This window comes from Parambassis ranga, chromosome 16 (genome assembly GCF_900634625.1).
Source record: "Parambassis ranga chromosome 16, fParRan2.1, whole genome shotgun sequence".
NCBI classification, from domain to species: Eukaryota; Metazoa; Chordata; class Actinopteri; family Ambassidae; genus Parambassis; species Parambassis ranga.
Window position 1 is genome coordinate 13454758 of NC_041036.1, and position 22306 is coordinate 13477063.

Here is a 22306-nt window from a genome sequence, read left to right on the forward strand (position 1 = left end):
TAACAACAGTTTGTACAAGGCAGAAGAGAAGGATGTTACTGAAAAAAAAACATGAGCGAGCCTCCAGCACTGATGGCATGCATACAAAATGCTGTATTCAACAAATCCATTTTTTATTTTTTCCACAAATGATACTAAAGGCCAATAACGTGAAATAAATTGCACACGATGGAAAGACAGCACTGTGTACCTCTAAGTCTTCTTCCTGCTCCTCCCACTGCCCACTGCAGGTTGCAGTTTAGCTGCAGGTGGAGACAGTTTATGGGTCTCAAAGTCAATTTTCTGCTGTAAGATCCCCGTAAGAATGAACTCGGCTGTGACAACAGGGATAGATGCCGATTTAGCCAGGCCGCATTGCAGCCAGTCCTCCTCACAGGAAATCACTAGAGTCTGAGGCTGAGAGAGCCAGGTGACAGAAAAGAAGTTAGAATGATGAAGAAATCTGAAAAACTGTATCATAATAATAATGCTGATTTATGTGTCACACATGTCAGTATACCCAGCTGATACCTTATGAGAGGAGGGCATCTTTGGTAGAAAGGTGGCCCCACTGGTGGAAATGATGTCTTTCATCTGAACTGGCTCTGGCTTCACTGACTTTGTAACATGGATCTTATATCCCTGAGAAGGCAGAAGACAGAAGACAATGACATTTGTCAACCATTCGCTCTATTTTTGTTTAATCTCTGAAAGAGAGGAAAAAAATCAATCAAAGGCACCTAGCAATGTAATTTGGTATTACCCTCTAATCTTAGCAGCATAATGTGCTGTATCAAACTACCCTTGTCTAGCAGAAACATAAAACATAATGCATTAAAAGTAAATGTAAAATTGCTCTTGTAAAGATTTCAGAGGCCGAGCCTAAAGCAATGCTTGCAGGTATGTATCACATCTGATATAAACATTTTTGAATTCCAGCAATTACTTCCTGTTTGTCACCATCAATATTTTCCCACCACCTCTGTGCTCATCCTCCATGGGAAACACTACTATGACATACTGTCAACCTCTAGTAGAGGAACGTGAGTACCTGTAAGAGGAGCTGACTGCTGGCAATCCTCAGAGACTCCTGCAAGCAGAATTTAAACTTCCCCTCCTGCTCTGGATCCTTCACAAGGAAAGCATTAGGAGACAGGAAGCTCCCAGCTTTGCCACTCTGAAACACAGAGAAACGAGGAAAGGGTGTGTACCATTTGTCTGTTTACAAATGCCTGCATGTATCTGAGATCATTTTCTAACTGCTGCTGTAGAAACCAACCTTAACCAGCCAGTCTGTGGTGACAATTGGAACTCCTTTAGCCACGGCACACAGGAACTTCACAGTCCTGCGCACTTTATCGGTCACCAGACAGTTCATGTCAGCCACGTCTTTAGCCATGCTGCCTCCTAAACGGGTCAACACTCTCTCCCCTGCTTCATCCACCACCCCTGTGAACAGCACCTGACAAATGACATTTTGAGGTTAAAACCACACACACACAGACAACTTTTAGAAAAAAAGATTGAGGGTTTGAATAAGCTTTGTGATGGAAGTAGGTATTGGAACTTTGTTTAAACTTCATTCCAATACCTGCTGTATGCTAATGTGGGCTAAACATGTGTAACTGTCTATGTGGTATCAATCTTCTCATCTAGGGATAGGCTAAGAATTCCTCAAGCATATTTTCTGGACAGGTATACCAAGACAATCACCTTGTAGGTTTGGCCTGCTGCTTGCAGTCGACCACTAGTTGCAGGGGAAGCAGAGGAGGAGCGAGGACTCTTTGCCACAAGAAAAGATTCTGCAGGAGCTTGACGCTTTCGGGATGCACCGCTAGTTGGAGTCTGACGCAGCTGAAAAGGAAGGAGAAAAAAACAAAGCAAGAATGAGCAGACCAGAGAAAAAGCATGAAACACACAAGGATAAGGATGAGAACAACAGGAGAAAGGAAAGCACAGAGAACATAAAACATTAGAGTAGGAAGTGACTGTGTGAGCTCTTAATTCATCAGTGCATGCAGAGCAGGTTTGGCTGCTCCTGCTGAGAGAGCGGAGGAAATCGAGACAGTCCCTGAGGTTGATGGTACACATTATGATAATCAGAAAGGCTGACGGAGAGAAAAATGCACTGTGGCCTTCAGCCAAGGTAAAAGCCTTCCTTTACAACAGGAAGCCCTGTACACTAATTAGACACCACTTAGCTTTCCGTTTTGTCTGATTACCTCTCAGCTTTAATGTTGTTTCAAAACAACAACCTGCTCAGACAGAAAGGGGAGGGAATTAGTCACCTGTGATGCCTGGACATTTGCATCCTGGTTCATGGAAGTGGTTGAAGATCCACTATCCTCCAGCTCCTCTTTCTTCTTCTTTTTTGGGACCACAGATGACCGACCTCTGGCTCTCTTCTCTGTCAACTCCACCTCCATTTTCTCACTCTCTTTCACCTCTTGGGTGGAAGATTCTTTTGCACTTTTCTTCAACCTAATGCTAGATGCGCGTCCCTGTCGTTGTGCTTGGACAATAGCAGGACTGTCATCATTTGTTTCTTCCTTTCCGGGTTCTGTTTTTGGGGTTTTCTCTTTCCCTTTGGAAATGCTAGAGCCACAGCTGGAATGCACTTCTGTGTTTGCCTGAAACTCTCCCTTACTTCCTTTTCTTTTGTCTTGGGGCGATTCACCATCTACTGGTTCCTCTGCAGTTTCACTATTTTCTTTTTGGCCTTTCCCCCTGGCATTCCCTTTAGGCACAAGTGACTCCTCACCGGCACATCCATCCTTTTGTTTTACCCGGTCTTCCTCTTCTGCAGGTACAGAGACATTTGTATTGGCCTGTCGTCGCCCCCTAGTGGTACTGGCCTGCTGAGAATCTGGCGTCACTCTTTCATCTTTTTGGAGAGCCTCACTAGAAAATCCTTCTGTTTTCCTGCTCTTCGTGTTTCTGACCACAGGTTTGGGAGCTGCATCACTCTGAGGAGGGACAGAGTCTGGGTTTGGTTCTGTTTTTCTCCCTCTTCCTCTCTGTCTACCTCCTCTTCCTCTACTTTGAGAGCTTACACTGCAGCTGGAAATCTCAGAGTTGAGGGAGTTAGATGAGTTGGACCTTGAAAGAGGAGAAAATTCATCTCCATCTTGCTCGGGTGGCCCAGCAGCCACTGCTGTCCTTCGACGGCTGCTTCTGGTTGCGGTTGTTTGGGGCGGTGCGCTGATCCTCTTTGCTCCTCTTCCACGGCCTCTTCCTGTGCTTTCCAGAGTGCTGACACTTGAAGCAGACACCTCTGAGCTGACTGAGTTGGAAGAGTTTGAGCGGGATCTGGTTCTTCTTGCTGGGAAATCATCATTCGTCGAGTCTGGCTCTGGTGCACATGGGGCAGCGATTGTTCTTCTGTTTGTTCTTCGACCTCTTGCAGGTGCTTTAGATTTGTTTTCCTCTTCCTTGTTTTCTCGTTCTTTCTCCAGATTCTCTCTTTCTTCCCTTTCCTTTGCTTCCCTCTCTAGTCTCTCCTTTTCTTTCTCCTTTCTTTCCTTCTCAAGTCTCTCTTCTTGTTCCCTCTTTGCCATCTCCAACTGTTCTTTTTCTTCCTGTTCCTTCCTTTCCATTTCTAACTTCCTTATCTCTTCTCTTTCTAACCTTTCCTTTTCTTCTTTTTCTAACCTTTCATTTTCTTCCCTTTCTAATCTCTCCTTCTCTTCTCTTTCTAACCTTTGTTTTTCTTCTCTTTCTAATCTCTCCTTCTCTTCTCTTTCTAACCTTTGTTTTTCTTCTCTTTCTAGTCTCTCCTTCTCTTCTCTCTCTAACCTTTCTTTTTCTTCTCTTTCTAACTTTTCATGCTCTTGTCTCTCTCTCTCTTCCTTCTCCATCCTCTCCCTCTTGAGCTTCTCCTCCTGCTCCCTTTTCGCCGTTTTCAGAAGTTCTTGTGCTTTTCTTTCCGTCTCTATTCTCTCTTCCTCAAGTCTCATTCTTTCTGCATTTTCTGCCTGCAGTCTTTCTTGTTCTTCCTTTTCTTTTCTTTCCATCTCCTCCTGTTTCCCCTTTCTTTCATCAATTTTCTGTTGCTTTAAAGTTCTTTTTCCTCTTGCTCTGTTGTTCTGCTTTACATCTTCCTCACTGTTGTCATTGTCATCATCGTCAGGTCTGGCTCTTCTTCTCCTTCCTCTGATACTTGGCAGTGTTTTACTCTCCACTTGTGTCCGTCTCTTTGGAGGTACAGACCCCTTCTCCTCTGTAAATGTTGCAAAGGATCTTCCCTTCCTCTTCTTAGGCTGTAGGGCTGTTTCCTTTCCCGTGTCATCCTCCCCACTTTCCTCATGTTCATCTGTCACAAATGGCTGGGTTTCAACGGCAGAGACTTCAGAACTAACGAGGGGCTGTGTCTGTTCTTCTTCGAATTGCAGTTGTTTTGCTTTCCTGTTTCGAATGCATGGCATTGAGTCTTCATCCTCATCATTATCTTCACATGCAGACATGGGTTGGGTTTCAGCAACTGAGATTTCAGAATTTAATAACTGTGGAGTCTCCTCGTCTTCAAGATGAAGCTGCTTTGATTTTCTCTTTCGTGGCCGTGGCACCAAATCTGTAACATCACTATCATCATCTTCACTTATAGCCATGGGCTGTGTTTCATCAACACCAACAAGCATTGGCTGTGTCTGCTCCTCTTCAAGCTTCAGTGGCTCTGTAGTTCTTTTTTGTGGACCTGGGAATGAATCATCATCATCATCACTTTCTCTATTGACACCGGTAAACATTTGTTGAGTTTCAGCCATAGCAAGAGTGGATGAGATGCCAGTCTCAGTAGTAGCTGCATTTTGTCTGTCTTCATCTGTATTGTCCTCTTGATCATTGAGGGAATCTGAAAGATATGCTTGTGTTGCTTCTAGGGCCATGTCTACCCTTTCAGGCTCTACTGCACATCTGGCAGGCTTCTCATTCTCTTCATAGGGCTGCATAGGTTCTGGGCTTAGGTCATTTCCTACAGAGGTTGTGTCTGCAGCTGTTATGGCAGCATACACTTGGGTATCATCTAGATTTAGACTCTTTCCCACAGAGACAAATGCTTGGGTGCTCTCCATGGCTACAGCCTGGTCTTGACACTGCAGGTGGCTGCTGTCAGACAATCCCAGTTGGAAAGACTCTTCCCTGCAGGACTGTTCATCTTTTTTGTCACCAGAAGAATCAACCACAAAAGCTTGGGTGGGTTCCATGCTACTCAGACGATCTCGGCTCTGAAGTACGAAAGACTGCGTCTCAGCCACCACAAAGTCCTCATCTTGGCTCTCTGAACAGGAAGACAACACTGCAGGCCTTACAGCAGAAGCAACTGCACCTGAAGGGGGACAAAATAGCAAGATACAGCCAACATAAATATTTTTCCTATGATGTACCCACTGACTATGAAATCATCATATATGCTGAATGAAAAGTAATTCACTTACATCTAAATGCATCAGAGGAGGGACTGATAAAAGTTTGAGTCTCCATGCCTTCCACTTCTCCTTTTAAAGTAAGAATAAAGAAACTTAGCAGCAATCATTTGAGACAAATTCATTTGAGAGCGGCAAAGATGATTTTGTGTTTCCAACTATTTTAATGTATCATCAATAGTAACATTAACTGACTGCTTACCTTGGATCTGTACGGGAGTAGAGCAGTTCTGCAGAAAGGGTGCTGGCAACCCAGGAGTAAATTCCCTCTGTAAAGTAGGAATCTCAGCATCCTCACCTGCCTCTTCACCACCTCCCGTTTTATCATCCACAACTGTTTCACCGTCCACTTTAGGGTGAGCTGGATTTGCCCCAGCAGGGGGCATGATGGACTCATCTATATCTGTGGCTGCATCAGAATCTGAATGAAGGGCCTCTGGTCTGGGAGAGACTGACAAGGATGTGCCAGCTACAGGCATAATCAGAGAAGAATTGCCTTCTACATCTGTGTCACTGTCAGACAAAATACACAAATCAGCTCCTGCAATTGCATTGGTGCATGATGGTGCAACTACTGGGAGTTTATTGATAGCAGGGGCCGGGATAGCTTCATCATCTGTGTCACTGTCTGAATTGAGGTTCTGAGGAGCGGTAGGGATAGACTGAGGCACTGCAGTCTGTATATCTAATTTGTTTGGTGTTTCATCAGTTTCAAAATTTTTTGTCCCACATTCCTCATCTTCCTCATCATCAACATCTGTGTCACTGTCTAGGTGGAAATCCTTCAGCTGAATTGAAGCCGCAGTGTCAGTTGGGGGTGTGGGCTTTGTTTTTGAGGTAGCATCTGACGCAGCAGCGTCAGCATCGTCCACATCAGTGTCACTGTCCATGGTGATGCCCTTAGGCTGAATAACTGAAATAACAGAGGAGTGTTTCTCTTTAGATGAAGTTTTACCTGAAACATCCTCATCCTCTTCTGTATCACTGTCCATATGAAACTGGACTGTGTTTGGTGGCCGATCATATTTTTGGTTCGTAGTCAAAGTCACAGGTCCTGACGACACCACCCTTTCCTCCCCTTCTTCCAAATCGGTGTCACTGTCCATGCTTAAAGCAGGGATCACATCTTTAAAGGCCATTGGTTTAGACGCAGGCAATTCATCTTCTCTTGTAAAACTGACAGTGCTTTCCTGTTTCACTGGCACATGCTGTCCACTTTCTTTAGACTTAATCCCTCCCTGTGCTTCTCCTTCTTCCTCCTCTTCACTGTCATCCACAACTGCAAGTGCCGTTGTTGTGTTTGGCTGCTGTCGCCCCACATTTACATCTGTCTCCTTGGTGCTGAAGTTGAAACCTTTATACGGCTTATTTTTAGTGAAAGAGGATGGTGTGACTGAACTTTCGTCCTCACTGTAAAAGAGAGAAAAGCAGGGTAACAAACATTACAAAAAGAAATTGAAGTCAAAATTAACTGACAGGCACTAAATATGCCAGTGCTATAAATATATGGATACACTTGCTTTTTTAAGTACCTTTCAGGAACAATTTTGTTTGTGGGACTCAAGAAAGAGTCAGAATCAGATGCTGCAAAATAATGAAAAATAAATAAACATCAGGTGCAAAACATAGAGCTTCACTTGTATGCTAATGTATATAATTTATATACCAAGAGCTTTGCGTCTCCTGTCTTCAGCTTCCGAATTTTCACTATCTGAGCCTGAGTCAGATTCAGGGACCAATGTCCCCTGTGGCTGGGTTGGAGTTTGCTCAAAAGACAGACAACTGGCTTTGGCAGGAGTCTTCTTTAATGGCCCTTTGTCCTCTGCACCACCATTGACACATTTCTTGCTGTAAGTAATGTCACCTTCCTTTTCTCTCGAGGCATCTGGCAACTTGGCCTTTACCCCTGATTTTCTGCTCACAGGGGTCCACGTGTCCCCTTGAGAAGAGTCTACATTGTAGCTAAAATACTGACACGGGATGTCTGCCAACACCAAACTGTCACCTTCGCTGAGGGCATAGCGTACATTAGGAGTCAGCTTTAAGCGTCCTTTTCGGGTCCCATTCATGCTCCCTAGATCCCACACCAAAGCTTCCACGTCCACTTTACTGAGACAACCTCTTCGCCTGTAGACAGAGATGCAGATGGTAGCATGCTGCTTGGATACTGAGGATGCTGACAGGGGCAGGGTGCAGGTGTTGGGGTCACGGCCGAGCACATTATCTCCCAGAAACAGCGGCAACTCTAGGTGACAGAGAGCATCCATAATTAGAAATGCAAAGTCATGTAAGCCTTAAATTAACAGTTTACCAAAGCAGTAAGCTACTCACCTGTCTGAGGGATGTGTTCATTTCTTAAAATGCACAGCTTAGCTAATGGTCGTCCCCTGTTGTTTTCATTCTCTTCGTCATTTTCTTCATCATCTGATTCCAGGACTGAATCATCGATCATCTGAGTAGCATCCATGACTGTTATGAAGACACAAAATCTGGTATTTAGACCAGCTATTCCCACCGGCGTTAGCTTAAATTAGCTTTAACAACATGGCCTGAAATGCCTATTAGCGAGAGACTGAGTATAGCTAACCTTAGCCTAAGTAGCAAATTTGTTTATTTCTAGCGTACTTAAAATGCGTTAATCGTGAACTACTTAGCCATGCTTTCCCAGCTGAGTGTATTTGCTACAATCCAGTGTGTAGCAATGAACTAAACAGCGCCAAACTGTGCAGCTATAACTTATTAAACGTGTATGAATCAACCGTCTTACAGAGACAACCCACTTCCGGTCAACATAAAAATAAAATAAATGGCGATGCAAGTGTCAGTTTAAACACCACAAATTCAAGTCATAACATCTAAGATATTCATCTGTATTTGCCGTTGGGTGTGTGTCCTGTTTGACCATGATTGGTGCGTGAAATTACAATTTCTTTAACTGTCAACGTAAGTACGTTAAAACTATAGAGGGCAGCAGCATTATAAAATGATAATAGCACTGCTAGCTTTATCACTTTAGCTTAGTTTGCGATGTATGTGTGTTTATATTTTTGTGTTTGCGTCCGTTTAAATGAGTTGTTATTATCCTACCTGTACACGACTTGTTTTACCCCGTGGAGATAAACAAAAAAGTTCCAGTACATCCTGGAACGCCCACATGAGGCGTTTCTAACGCAAAGATTGGTCAATCTGAACTATCACTCACACCAAAGTCTTTTGTTATTGGTTAGCTAAAACTCCCCCCTTCTCTGCGCTTCACTGATTGGAGTAAAAGAAATCACAGCATCACAGCGTATACGTTTATTTTCGCGCTCTCCGCTATACATTTAAAGAAACAGTACCCAAATATTGGATCGGGAAGTACAGTAATCACTATATAAAATAGTAACGCTTAGACAAAGTTATACCCTGAAGTAGCATTAAGCACTTTTACGTATTTCCTATGCAATGGTAACTACAAAACCAAGTTTAAGTTAAGCAAAGTTATTCTGCCAAAAATGATGCAGCTAATGTGAAACATGACTCTAACAAGCATATACAACCAGATATACTACTGGAATGTCACTATAATAATCGTTAGTTTTAAGTAATTTTCTTGGTATAAATATGCACAATGGTGATTCAAGTAAGAGTTTCAGTGGTTTTTCTGCTGAAGTAACCTGTTATCAACAGTGGTGGAAAGTAACTAAGTATTTGTACTTTGTTACAGGACTTAAGTAAATATCTATGTATTTCTACTTTACTTAAGTAAAAAAATAATAGTGCATACTTAGTACTTTTACTCCACTACATTTTGCAGCTATTATCTGTACTTTCTACTCCACCACATTTCTACAGTGTTTGTAGTTACTTGTTACATTTTATGAACACAGTGCTGGACTGATGTGAGGTCAGACTCTGCATGGAGGTGGTGTCACGCTGCCAGCTGTGTTTTTATAATGTGTCTTAATCATGATGCTGGTGCACTGACTCAGTTAGCTAACTAGTTAGCTACTGTCTGCTAATCCATTAATGTCTGATTAACAATAATCATAACATTAATCTAAAGCAGGAATACTTACACAGTAAAAATGGTGAATGCCTGTTTTTTTATTAGCAGCCTCTCTGTTCACTTGATGTCCACAGCCTGCCTCATGACACACAGACTTGTCCATAGCTGGTTCTGTACTGAAAATGTAAATTAACTACACATTGTCCATTTTAATTTTAACATGATTTCTTTGATTATTTTAACCTGATCAGATACCCTTTGCAATGAAAATCAATAATATATATTCGATGCGTGAGTACATTTAAAAGTAAGTACTGAAGACTTTTCCTTAAGCAGGATTGTTGATGTAGCACTTCTACTTTTACTTGAGTATATATTTTGCTGGGTAATTGTACTTTTACTTAGGTACCAAGCTTCAGTACTTCCTCCACCACTGGTTTTTAATGAGTAACAAAGGATAAGTGCACATCCCAACCATTCATTTGTTAAATTACTGTGATTGTGAATCCTTTTGGCTTTTTCTTTAAATGTAGTAGAAGTTTGCAAGTATGAATGACAGAGAAACAAGTTTTAAATTTTGAAAGATTTATTTGCATTGAATGACAAGGGATATCTAATGTACGCTAAAGTTTGATTCTAGCAATGCTCTTGACGCTATGTTGGTTACTTGGTTACTTGTGGTTTGATTATTTTTTGTTTTTTGTTTTGGCATTGATGTCTTGACCTTCACATCTTTATCTTCAAGCATCCTCTTCGGCCTCTTCCTCAAATTCACCCTCTTCCTCAGCAGTGGCATCCTGGTACTGCTGGTATTCAGACACCAGATCATTCATGTTACTCTCTGCTTCAGTGAATTCCATCTCATCCATGCCTTCACCTGTGTACCAATGCAAGAAGGCCTTACGGCGGAACATGGCTGTAAACTGCTCGGAGATGCGCTTGAACAGCTCCTGGATGGCCGTGCTGTTACCGATGAAAGTGACGGCCATCTTGAGGCCACGGGGTGGAATGTCACAGACGGCGGTCTTGACGTTGTTGGGGATCCATTCAACAAAGTAGCTGCTGTTCTTGTTCTGCACATTGAGCATCTGCTCATCAACCTCCTTCATGGACATGCGGCCACGGAACACAGCAGCAACTGTCAGGTAGCGGCCGTGGCGTGGATCACATGCAGCCATCATATTCTTGGCATCAAACACCTGCTGGGTGAGCTCGGGAACTGTGAGGGCACGGTACTGCTGGCTGCCCCTGCTGGTCAGGGGAGCAAAGCCAGGCATGAAGAAGTGCAAACGGGGGAAAGGCACCATGTTGACAGCCAGTTTGCGGAGATCAGCATTGAGCTGGCCAGGGAAACGAAGGCAGGTAGTGACTCCACTCATGGTGGCAGACACCAAGTGGTTTAGGTCTCCGTAGGTTGGTGTGGTCAGCTTCAGAGTGCGGAAGCAAATGTCATACAGAGCCTCGTTGTCAATGCAGTAGGTTTCATCTGTGTTCTCTACGAGCTGGTGGACTGACAGGGTTGCATTGTAGGGTTCAACCACTGTGTCAGACACCTGAGAACACAAAGAACTTTTATTCAGTCTTGTGATGTTAGGAGATGCTTCAGGCAAACCAAGCTAATATTAAAACCAAAATTTGCCATGTGCTATCACAAGAGTATATTACCTTCGGGGAAGGCACCACACTGAAGGTGTTCATGATACGGTCTGGGTACTCCTCACGTATCTTGCTGATGAGCAGGGTTCCCATACCAGATCCAGTTCCACCACCAAGAGAGTGGGTGAGCTGGAAGCCCTGCAGGCAGTCGCAGCTCTCAGACTCTTTACGGACCACATCCAGGACTGAGTCCACCAGCTCGGCTCCCTCTGTGTAGTGACCCTTGGCCCAGTTGTTTCCAGCACCACTCTGACCTGAAGGGGAAATTGACACACTGATGAGCCATTGTCTCTCCCTGTAGATAAGAACTTATACTATGTCTTTATTCCACCTACCAAACACAAAATTGTCAGGCCTGAAGATCTGCCCGAAGGGTCCAGACCTCACAGAGTCCATGGTGCCCGGCTCCAAGTCAACCAGAATGGCTCGAGGCACATATTTACCTCCTCCACATAAGAGAACGAGAGAAGACAAGGAGAGAAAGAAAGAGAACAGAAAAGAAAATATACCAGCTCAGTTACACAGGAAGTACAGTCTTTACACAAGGCATAGAATGTGAGGAAATCCATGCATGACAAGTCCCATGTTACACATTAAAATTGGAAAATATCAACTTCTTATAAAAAAAACATTTACATATTCCAGCGGTCAGCTAACCTGTGGCCTCATTGTAGTAAACGCTGATCCTGTCCAGCTGCAGGTCACTGTCTCCGTGGTAAGTCCCAGTGGGATCGATGCCGTGCTCATCGCTGATCACTTCCCAGAACTGTAGACACAAAATGGCAGGTATCACATGACAGCTACTTACAATAAAAATATGTATCCATGCGGTTTAAAGGACTGGGGGTTTTAAATGAGGATAACAGCAGTGGGTGTGCATTTTTTGTCCAGATGGAAAAAAATGAATTTTCCTTCATTTCTGCATGCCGTATCTAAACCCATATGCAACAGTGCAGCTGTTAATATTTCCACAGTCATTAACAGATGACCCAGCAGAATGCAGTTGTTTTTCTTCTCATATGCAAGATGCAAAGGAGGGAGCACAAAGGAGCTACAGATCACTCCCGAAGGCCAAACTGAAAATAAACTCCCTTTGCAGGCAGACACACTACAGTGAAGACGCCGATTGTCTTCAGATCTGTATGTATCATGTCTTGTTCACTCCTTAAAGGCCGCACTCAGATCTCTTACACAGTGGGTTAAACACAAAAAGCGAGTGTGGCCATACTGTAGGCAGTCATCTGCATGCATGTTTTTCATATCCTCCAACTAAGATGTTTTCTTGTCATAAAGCCAGTGATTTTCTGTTAGCAGCAGCAATAGGAGGATTTGGAGTAATCTGGATAAGCGGGCTGTATAGCAGCTCAGTACTTAAGAGATTGAGGGTCGGCTGCAGGCTAAGTATCATGACATTTAAATAAGACCATGTAAAACAAAAATGACCAAGTGACCTTAATTCAAGGGAGATCAAAGCACAGCAGAATAAAGACTCAAATAAAGTCTAAAAAAAACAGAGAAGCTGACTGACAGTTGACAGTGATGCAGTAGATGGCCTTCAGTAAAGTAAGAATATAATCACAGTGAAAGAATGAGGACAATAAGCAAGAAAGAAATGCCACACCCTGACCTAATTCACCACAATGTGGCCTTTCAGCAGTTCTGTCAATCATATCCACTGGACATCAGAGTCAATGAGTCCTGGGGGAATGGAAACAACTGGGCAGCCACACTGTCACTCTACTCGATATTTTGGCAAACACAAAGACTGAAATCCCACAGTGGGATAAATATGTACTGCATTAATATATTGACAAAAAAACATTTATTGGGCTTCTATACTATATATTCAATGGGGTTGCTATACAAATTCAATTAAAAAAACTAATTGGGCAATTATAAAGTTAATTTCCCTCAATCATCTATCCAAGACACTGCCAACAATAAGTCAACTGAGAAGAACCCAGTGACTTCACCCACTGTGCATCAGCTGTTTCCTCTATTCCTCCCCCACCCGACCCCTAATTTGGCTACATTGATTACAAAGAAAGGCCCGGCTTTCCAGGACACGGGCATCTCTGTCAGTAGAGCATCGACAATAACCAGAAATAAAAAATGGGCCATTGTTAATGTGGTTTTATATCAGAGTACCCAGCCAAGATTTCTGCACGAGATGCCCTACTTAAACATATGCTGTCTGCAGCAAATGATCAGCTGTGAAACAAAAGGAGACGGTAAGACAAGGATAATAATGGGCCGAGAAGACAATCCATAGCACACTGCAATTGTTGCTGTCAGACTGGGTGGATTATGTATTTAAACTGCTTCACTATTAAGTGTAGTGCATTTAAAGTACATATAAAAATCATTAATTAGGTACAGGAGGGGTTTTTTCCTTTTTTAAAGGTCCTTATGTCAATTATGCATGCCACACCCTTCCACAGCTCCAGCTGCTTTCTCCACAGCATAAACTGTAGTCTGCCTCTACAGCCTGTAGACATGAAATCCGATCGATATTTCATATTGATCTATCAGTCATCAGTGAAAAAAATATATAAGCAGGACTCTCATCCCAGGTCCTGCTCTTTGTCTGAAAAACCAGTCATTTCTGCCTGTGCAAGACAAAGAAAGGAGCAGAGTGGGCTGACAGACTGACTGACTGAGGGCTCAGACAACTGAAGAATAGACTCTCTCTTTTTTTTCGTTTGCCAAGACAATGTCTTGAGGTCAGCTGAATCCAAAGTGTTGGGACGCAGACACGCCCGGTGTTGTGTGAACAAAACCCGTCGAGACACACAAGAGCCCCGTTATACCGTTATTTTAATGCAAGCTGGCGCTGCCTGCTGCTCCACACCCACCAGTTACCGCAGTGCACAAGATTCAGACAGAAACTGCTAACTTACATTTTCTGATGTCAAAGACTCAAAAATATGGTCTATATGAAAAGATTTTTATTTGCGCTCTTTGACGCCAAATATGATAATAACCTTCATATATCATCAGCCATATAAAGTCTTTTTTTATCAATGACCATTATTTTATGACTGCAAAAAAAGAATAGAAAATATTATAAACACTTTTATGTCTAATTTTCTTACCTTGGCACCAATCTGGTTGCCGCACTGGCCGGCCTGGATGTGCACGATTTCCCTCATATTGGACGTGAAATTCTTAAAAACGATGAGATTAAAAAACAACGATAGTTGCTGTGCACGAGGAGCCGACCGCAAACTTGGGTGAACGTGCCGGACAATGGATTTATAATGTTGGAGGGCTTCCAGAGCCAGACTGGGGCCGGGCTGTGGGCGGGGCCAGACACAGACCCAGCTGCTGCGCACGATGATTGGCTGCGAGCAAGGACCAAGCCAGAGCCGGCGGTGGAGGAGGAGGAGGAAGAGGAGGAGCGACGCAGCTGCGGGATCAGGGAGTGGGAATTAGATGGGAGATTGAGCAGAGTTTTACCAGCTGCTGGCCTTAAATACGCAGTAAGATACATTATAGCTGATTGTCAGCAACCAGAGGAGGATGACTAATCATAAATGTATGTCCTTCTGCGGAGAAAACAGATGGTAACATTACAACACACTCTGGGGAGAAGGTCAGTCAGCTCTTAGCCTCTGCGGCCAGGGCCAGTCTGGCATTGTGTCCAAAAATGTGGAGTTATAAATCGAGAACATAGATTAAATGTCATTTGTAGAAAAAATAAGTTTAAAGTACAAAATATTTAAATAAATGAACACAACCAACAAGTCTAATAATTTACTGTGATTTTTTTTAATAAATAGTGTGCCTGGCCACTTTCTGCAGAGCTTTGGCTTTTGGTGAAACTTATTATTGTACTGCCAGTCAGATGACTTTCCAAAATAAAAGCTCAATAAAGAAATCTGATGGACTTTTACTTTCCTCCTTTGTGACTGCACTCCATCTGCAGTCAACTCCTTCACACTGATCAACATGTTTTGGTTCATTATAGACTGACCCATCCATCACCTCCTGCTGCATCCTCTTGAGGGCTACCTCCAGGAGATGACAATGCAGGAGGTGGAGTTTGGGAGTGTCACCCACCCAGTCTCCACTTCCATGAGACCATGCTGCAGAGAAGGTATTGGGTGGGGGTGACCCTGCACTTACCATTACCTTGCACCCAGCCACTATACTTCCAGCACAGGACACCCCAGTATGTCAAGTTTGGGGGGCACACCAACAAACCCCAGGTGGAGACGAGCTGATTTAAATGATGTGTCATAAATTTTTTAAGGCCATACATTTTGCAGTGATACGTTTATTTACTTTTCCTACCTACCTGGCTCCAGCCTGGCTGGACTATGTCTTACACAGAGGTAAGACATAGTCCAGCCAGGCTGGAGCCAGGCTTCAGCTCTCGATTCTCAGACCATAAGAAAAAACAGAAGTAAATCACATCTATAAAATGTTCAGAATATAGTTTTAACAGTGGATTACAGAATGTAAATGAAAATCCACTGTTGGGTTTTTGATATAAATGTCAGTGTTAAATGTAGCTGAGAAAAGCTTTGAAGCAAAAACAGCATGTTTGAGATGACTGGGATGACTATTCACAACATAAATTGTATACTAACTCTTCCAGACTTGTTATCATGTGCTTCGAGTGGTGTGTTTTTGGCTGCTATGTGCTAAATCCTGCTTTTAAAATCAGACGCTCAAATGCAGAGAGAAAAAAAACATTATGTAAGAATGCAGGGTCAGACAGGGCCGCAGACTTTGCCGCGAGAGCGGGCAACTGAGGCCTCGTTATTCAAAGTCAGTGGAAATCAGTTTTGTCACAGACACTCAAACAGCTCAAAGAAAATATTTCAGGCCACAAATCTAATTTAAAACACTTGGAGACCTTGGCGGAAATGTGCAAATTTAGTTGCATGTGTAGCCTATTACTGTGTTATGGTGTGAGGTGTTTCAAATGTTATATATTGATATTTGCACCATGAGCAGCTATTTTATATTTTCTTTCTGTGCTAGATTTATTATTTCTAGCTTTATTACATCTCTGATTTCCAAACCTTGTTTTCTTAGCTCAACCAAACAGTACTTTTTGCCTGACTGTTGTATCAGGCCCTCTCTCTGCTTGTTCTCCTTCCTTCCCCTTCCATTAATTATATGATGATCGCTCAGACTCAGACTTACCAGTTGCTCATAAACTAACTCTGCACACTGATGTTTCACTGCTTGCATACTAAGTCAGAGACTAAACCAGGTAAATATGCCACATATATAGTGATGTACTTTACTTTACTTTAAGGAGGTTTTTTTGTAATGTGTGTGTGTTTTTCCATTGCTACATTGTTATACTGTTAATTCAGTAAAGAAGCCCACCTTCAGTTGGCAGGTCATCAGAAACTCTACTCAACAGATAGATGACTATTAATGGTGGAGTTGCAGTGGATACTATCGGCCGATAGGAGGCGACAAACGGGCATCATCTGTGTGCTGAGGATGGGCGTGGTCAGCCGCACTTCCCTCTCCGAACAGACATTTTTGTAATTCCAGCCAAGGACCAACAGCGCAACTTCACCGTAGCAACAGAAATCTCACTTCGATTGATTCTTAAACGGTTTGGTTTTTGTTGTTACCGGATAATCGGTAAGTCGAACAGAACAGTCGCCTGTATATGCACCATTGATGAATTATAACCTAATTTCTGGGCTGTTTTTTTCCCCCGTGTTATCGATTCCGAAGCAATTAAAGGGCAAGCTAGTTAACATTAGCCTGTAAGTTAGCTGTCTTTCTATAGAGCTTTACGCCTAACACCTATGAGGTTTTAATTTGTGTACCGCTGTGGTTTTGTTGCCCTACATTATATTCGATAAAACGATGGTTAATTCAGGGAGAAGAGGCTGTCTTGTAAACGAACGAACGGTCTCTGTAGTGAGGGGTGCGGGGAGGGAGGAGCCGTGAGCTCCGCCGTGAAAACATCATTAGGATCGTGGGTTGCATGATTGACGTTGACATGTGTCAATAGTAGTGGATGGGCAGTTGTATTAGATTGTCTAGTATCAATCTAATATTGTAAAGTATATTGTGTGGGTTGGGCAAAAGGCTACATAGGATCTACATTTTCATCTAGTACTTCTCTAGCCATACATTTGTTTTCCGGTTTACATTGTTGTTTACACTCGTCCCACGCTTTGTTCTGACTGTTCCGGTGTTTCCAGTTTTTGTCTCAAATCAGGAATCAAGATGTTTTACACGTGTGGACCTAATGAAGCCATGGTGGTGTCAGGTAATGAATGGATCATTTTTCTTACAATAACACAGGATGCTTAGAAAACTGGAATATTTCCTCTTGTATCGAAACACCTACTGTCATTAAAAAGTTGCAGCACAAGCGGTGATAAAGCGCCATAATAATCTCAGGAGTACCGTTTTGTGTACAGTGGATAAGGAAACGTGTCATGTGAGTGATTTGATTGTCACATGATGTGATCAGATGTGCTCGAGCTGCGTCTATAGACAGTTTGATGTAAGAGCAGGAATTTTCCAGCTTGCTAGAATATTATGGTTCACACTGCTGTGAATGAATTGCATCACTCACATTGTTGTAATACTTTTAAAGGTGAACTATGTCCTCCACTCCACCAATGTTTTTGAATGGTGGTGTAACATTTCTGTTGTGTCTCCCTTCCTTTTTGCTTTCAGGCTTTGGCCGTTCTCCTCCTCTCATGATTGCTGGAGGGAGAGTGTTTGTCTTTCCATGTATCCAGCAGATCCAGAGGTGATTTCCCTTGTCTGTTTTTCTGTTTTATATAATTATGACACAGCTCTCTAATTTAATATAACAGTGGAGATAAATGGTGATGAACATTAGCCTGTCCTCGCTGCTTTTGCTCTGCCTTGCTTCCTGCTATCATGTCATCAATTCTTCCCTTTTTTTGTTCCCCCACACCCTCCAGAATCACACTCAACACACTGACTCTAAATGTGAAGAGTGACAAAGTCTACACCCGCCATGGTGTCCCTATCTCCGTCACTGGGATTGCACAGGTATGAGAACTGTGAGAAAGATTTGTCATAAGATTTTGAATAAATAGACGTGAAAAGCCATGCAGTTTTCAACAGAATAATTGTGGTAGTATTGTAGGAAGATTTTGTACAGATAAATGATGAAAGGGGAAACTATGTTGTATTTCTGGTTGCCTCCTTCAAGAGTGAGTGAATTTAAATTAGCTGCTTGAAATAAGGTAACATGTATTCATGTGCAATTACTAAATGATTTAATACAAAAACACATGTTAAGTAAACCAGTGCAACTACATTTGGCAGAGTAAAAGAATTCCTGTATGCTGTAATGTTCAGTTAGAATTCCTGTGAGTAAATGAGGGGAAGAAGAAGGCACTAGATGAAGAGTGCAGGCTGGATGGACATGACCAAGCTCAAATGACTCATTTGTAAAGGATATTGTCTTGCTGCATTTTTAAACTGTTATGTTCTACTGTCTGAGTTGTACATAAGGTTTAAAATCCAATAACCTGTTACTTGGTATTTTATAGATGTTTTTTATCTTATCTTTTTCCAGGTGAAAATCCAGGGCCAGAACAAGGAGATGTTGGTCACTGCCTGTCAGATGTTCTTGGGTAAATCAGAGGGGGAGATTGCTCAGATTGCACTTGAGACCCTTGAGGGACACCAGAGAGCTATCATTGCCCATTTAACTGTGGAGGTTTGTGTACTAACGCATTGGATTTACTTAACCATATGTGTCCAAGAGTTCTCAGTAGATTTTTTTTATTATGATTCATAACCTACTGAGTCACTGAGTGAATGCCCACATATTAACTACGATGTGTATGTGTCTCTGTTTTGTGCAGGAGATCTATCAGGATCGTAAGAAGTTCTCTGAGCAGGTTTTTAAAGTTGCCTCCTCTGACTTGGTCAACATGGGGATTGGTGTTGTCAGCTACACGCTCAAAGATGTTCATGATGATCAGGTATGTTATGTGCTTAAACTAGTGACAAAACACCACACCAAACACTGGAAAGGAGTGGTAGTGTGTAGTTACTGTGAGCCCACACTATGTTTTATGTGAAAGCTTTTAGTCTCTGATATCCTCTGTTACAGTAAAGCACTTAAGTGATTGGTATTGACTTTAGAGATAAATTAGGCCTAAGTGCTTCTGTGGTAACCACATCATCTCTTGTGCTTGTGTAATGCACAGTCTCCGTTTTACTGCTGAAGTGAGTTGTGTAAGACTTGTCACTGTTCCTTCTACAGGACTACCTTCACTCTCTTGGTAAAGCCAGAACAGCTCAGGTGCAGAAAGATGCCAGGATTGGAGAGGCTCAATACAAACGGGATGCCGTCATCAGAGTAAATAGTCATCATCTTCAAGATTTAAGAATAATCTGAGAGTGATCTGGCTTCTGATTTAAAGATTTACCAACGTTTCTCTTGTCTTTTCTACGTGCAGGAGGCCCATGCCATGCAGGAGAAGGTGTCAGCTCAGTACAAAAATGAGATTGAAATGGCAAAAGCTCAGAGAGACTACGAGCTGAAGAAGGCAGCCTATGACGTTGAGGTCAATACCAAGAAGGCTGAGTCAGAAATGGCCTATCAGCTGCAGGTAGAGTAATCTGTTCGGGTCTACGTTGCAAGCTCTTCTTTGAGGGACTTTGATATACTGGGAATCCTTTAGTTTGGGCTTGTCAGCTGACACACACGTTAAATCGAATGAATACTGAGTAGTGTGTAATTTTTCAACGTCAGGTGGCCAAGACCAAGCAGCGCATCGAGGAGGAGAAGATGCAAGTTCAGGTGGTAGAACGCACACAGCAGATTATGCTGCAGGAGCAGGAGATTATCCGCAAAGAGAAGGAGCTGGAGGCCAAAATTAAAAAGCCTGCAGAAGCTGAGAAGTTCAAACTAGAAAAGTTGGCTGAGGCACAGCGGTGAGTGCAAGAGTTTGCCAATTTGTCATATAGCTCTTACAAATTGAGGAGCAATTGTTAACAGAAGCTCTTGTCTCACTGCAGCTTGCAGCTCATTATGGAGGCGGAGGCGGAGGCCGAGTCTGTCAAAGTGAGTACTGATACACATCCTCTAATTGTGGTCACCCATGCATATTGTAATCTTAATAGTGTCTAATGAATTAATTGTGTGTAATGTGTCCCTACAGATGAAGGGTGAGGCAGAGGCTTTTGCTCTTGAGGCTAAAGGCCGTGCTGAGGCTGAGCAGATGTCCAAGAAGGCTGAGGCCTTCAAGCAGTACAAAGATGGGGCCATGGTGGACATGCTCCTAGAGAAGCTGCCATTGGTCAGATTCTTTTCTCACCTAAGCAACTTCAAAATCTTTTAAAAGATTTTTTTTGACATTTTTCCACTTATTATTCCAAAAAACTGTAAATAATGTTTTTTGTTTTTTTCTTGTTTAATCCAAATAATTTTTCCTGTTGTGCAGATGGCCGAGGAAATCAGCAAGCCACTCTCAGCTGCTAACAAGGTCACCATGGTGTCCAGTGGTGGATCAGAGGTGGGAGCAGCCAAACTCGCAGGAGAGGTGTTAGAAATCATGACCAGGCTGCCATCCACTGTGGAGAAGCTCACTGGAGTCACCATCTCCCAGGTACACTGATGTATGAATACCATTATGTAGGAGTCTGAACAACTAGTGCAGGTGTTAATAAATATTTTTCTTTTTGGCTTCTTAGGTTGCCGGAAAGAGTGCTCTTGTCTATTAAGAGGAGAAGAATATAAAAGTAATCAGAAGGTGTCAACAATTTGTAGAATCCTCCATCGTTCTTCTCCCTGTAGTCACTGTATTGACTCAAAACAGTAGCTCTGTCTCATTGTTTGTGTGCATGCATGTTTTACATGAGTTCCTCCAGCTAATAGGAATGAAACTTTATTTTTTAAATCCTCTTCCTAACCTGTAGTGCTGTATTTTTGCTCTAAGTTACCACACAGTCAACTACAGGAGATATGACGCCGGACTTGAGCCAAGTGGTAGTTTAAGCAGATGTAGGAATTTTTGTTTTTGTTGTCTTTATACCTTACTGCCAGTATGCTGCCTTTCTTCAGTTATCCCAGCACAGGCACTGGGTTGCATTTTTTTAATGTTTTTTAATAAGAAAAGTTATGGCTATAGTTCTGTGCCTTTCAATTGATTTAAAAATGCATGCAAGATCATTCAGGAAGCCCAACTTGAGCCTGCTACTACATTCTCATGGTCTGATCCTCTCACTGCAACACATATCCAACACACCCTGTACCTGAAAAGTGACTCAAGCTCTGAGTCTGGAGAGTTGTAAAATTAATGCTGTGTACATTCTGCTTCAGTTTACATGAGCTGGCTGACACCTCAGTTTTGTGTGTGGAGATAACGTTACGCTGTTGCCATTAGTCCATAAACTGTCTGATAATGGTGTTTGTCGTCCGCGTCCACTGGTGGATTAGAGAGACAATGTTGTCATCTTTTTGTTGTAAGTGACGATGCTGGAAACATTTTCTCTGTGTTTCAAAAAGAAGGGAGAGGAAGTGGTTTATGGGAGCAAGGTATGATGGCACTGCTAGAAGAAACGAAAGTGTGTGGTTGTAGAAAAAAGGTTTGTTGTCTTCTTGTCTTCCTCAGAACTTTGGCCCCTGTTATAACTCTAGTGAAGTACCATCACTAAATAACCAATGCACTAACCAGCCTGCTTCTGTGGTGTGCTTTCTGTCATGGGGTTTTAAACTTCTACTCATTTTCTATATATTGTGGACTATAGCTGATTTTAGGTTTGTAGTTTTGGGACTTCTGGTCAGAAGTTTTCTCTCCTCTACCTGTCAAGCCTTATGCATTTTTTAACCACCAAGTGCCTGGTGAGAGCTCCTCAGTCAAGCTTATTAACACTTCTGTCAGGGAGTTTTTCCTCATATCAGACTGATTTTAAGCCACTGGTCATCACTACTGATGGCTAAAGATGAAAGCCAAATTAGACTCCGTTCCTTTTTTTTTATGCGGTTATGACTATTATGACTATTATAACCCTTTGCTTAAAGTTCTGTTGTTGTCTTTGAAAAATTAGTTCCTGTATATTATGAAAGTTGACTGCTATTGTCAAAATATACACGTTTATCTGTAGTTGAATGATAAATTAAATGATTTAATCTTGAAAAATAACCTGTGGGTCTGTTTGTTTCCACTCTAGTAACAGCTGTTTTTAGAGGTGAAGTTTGTGTGAATACAACATCTAAGGAATTTCCTCCATTATATTAAGTGGTTAAAAAGATGGAACTGAATAGATTTTAGTGGTCGGG

The 22306-nt window shown here is 42.4% G+C and overlaps 3 protein-coding genes across 8 annotated transcripts; 1 reads left to right on the forward strand and 2 right to left on the reverse strand.

Moving 5' to 3' along the window:
- Nucleotides 1–92: 92 nt before the first annotated feature.
- On the reverse strand, nucleotides 93–8551 carry mdc1 (mediator of DNA damage checkpoint 1). Of its 3 annotated transcripts, none has more exons than XM_028424377.1 (12): nucleotides 8487–8551; nucleotides 7731–7868; nucleotides 7066–7644; nucleotides 6932–6983; nucleotides 5602–6809; nucleotides 5412–5468; nucleotides 2268–5302; nucleotides 1693–1833; nucleotides 1259–1441; nucleotides 1031–1156; nucleotides 511–621; nucleotides 93–396 (listed from the first exon to the last, which is right to left on the reverse strand). In XM_028424377.1, exons 2-12 carry the CDS (start codon nucleotides 7864–7866, stop codon nucleotides 193–195), a joined length of 5832 nt encoding a protein of 1943 aa, XP_028280178.1. In that variant the 5' UTR covers nucleotides 7867–7868; nucleotides 8487–8551; the 3' UTR covers nucleotides 93–192. The 3 variants fall into 3 exon arrangements, with proteins under 3 accessions (XP_028280178.1, XP_028280176.1, XP_028280177.1); XM_028424375.1 differs by having other exon boundaries at nucleotides 5412–5471; XM_028424376.1 differs by lacking the exon at nucleotides 8487–8551 and adding an exon at nucleotides 8025–8102 and having other exon boundaries at nucleotides 5412–5471.
- Nucleotides 8552–9955: 1404 nt separating this feature from the next.
- tubb5 (tubulin, beta 5) lies at nucleotides 9956–14308 on the reverse strand. Of its 2 annotated transcripts, none has more exons than XM_028424467.1 (5): nucleotides 14139–14308; nucleotides 11701–11809; nucleotides 11379–11486; nucleotides 11053–11297; nucleotides 9956–10940 (listed from the first exon to the last, which is right to left on the reverse strand). In XM_028424467.1, exons 1-5 carry the CDS (start codon nucleotides 14193–14195, stop codon nucleotides 10128–10130), a joined length of 1332 nt encoding a protein of 443 aa, XP_028280268.1. In that variant the 5' UTR covers nucleotides 14196–14308; the 3' UTR covers nucleotides 9956–10127. The 2 variants fall into 2 exon arrangements, with proteins under 2 accessions (XP_028280268.1, XP_028280267.1); XM_028424466.1 differs by having other exon boundaries at nucleotides 11379–11489.
- Nucleotides 14309–16522: 2214 nt separating this feature from the next.
- Nucleotides 16523–21131, forward strand: flot1b (flotillin 1b). 3 transcript variants are annotated; one of them, XM_028424472.1, is made up of 13 exons: nucleotides 16523–16656; nucleotides 17229–17296; nucleotides 17713–17788; nucleotides 17967–18057; nucleotides 18590–18733; nucleotides 18882–19001; nucleotides 19286–19381; nucleotides 19482–19634; nucleotides 19778–19959; nucleotides 20044–20089; nucleotides 20187–20324; nucleotides 20469–20633; nucleotides 20719–21131. In XM_028424472.1, the coding sequence occupies exons 2-13, from the start codon at nucleotides 17254–17256 to the stop codon at nucleotides 20746–20748; spliced, it is 1284 nt and encodes a 427-aa protein (XP_028280273.1). In that variant the 5' UTR covers nucleotides 16523–16656; nucleotides 17229–17253; the 3' UTR covers nucleotides 20749–21131. The 3 variants fall into 3 exon arrangements, with proteins under 3 accessions (XP_028280273.1, XP_028280274.1, XP_028280275.1); XM_028424474.1 differs by having other exon boundaries at nucleotides 16559–16656; nucleotides 17246–17296; XM_028424473.1 differs by lacking the exon at nucleotides 20719–21131 and having other exon boundaries at nucleotides 20469–20642.
- Nucleotides 21132–22306: the final 1175 nt, after the last annotated feature.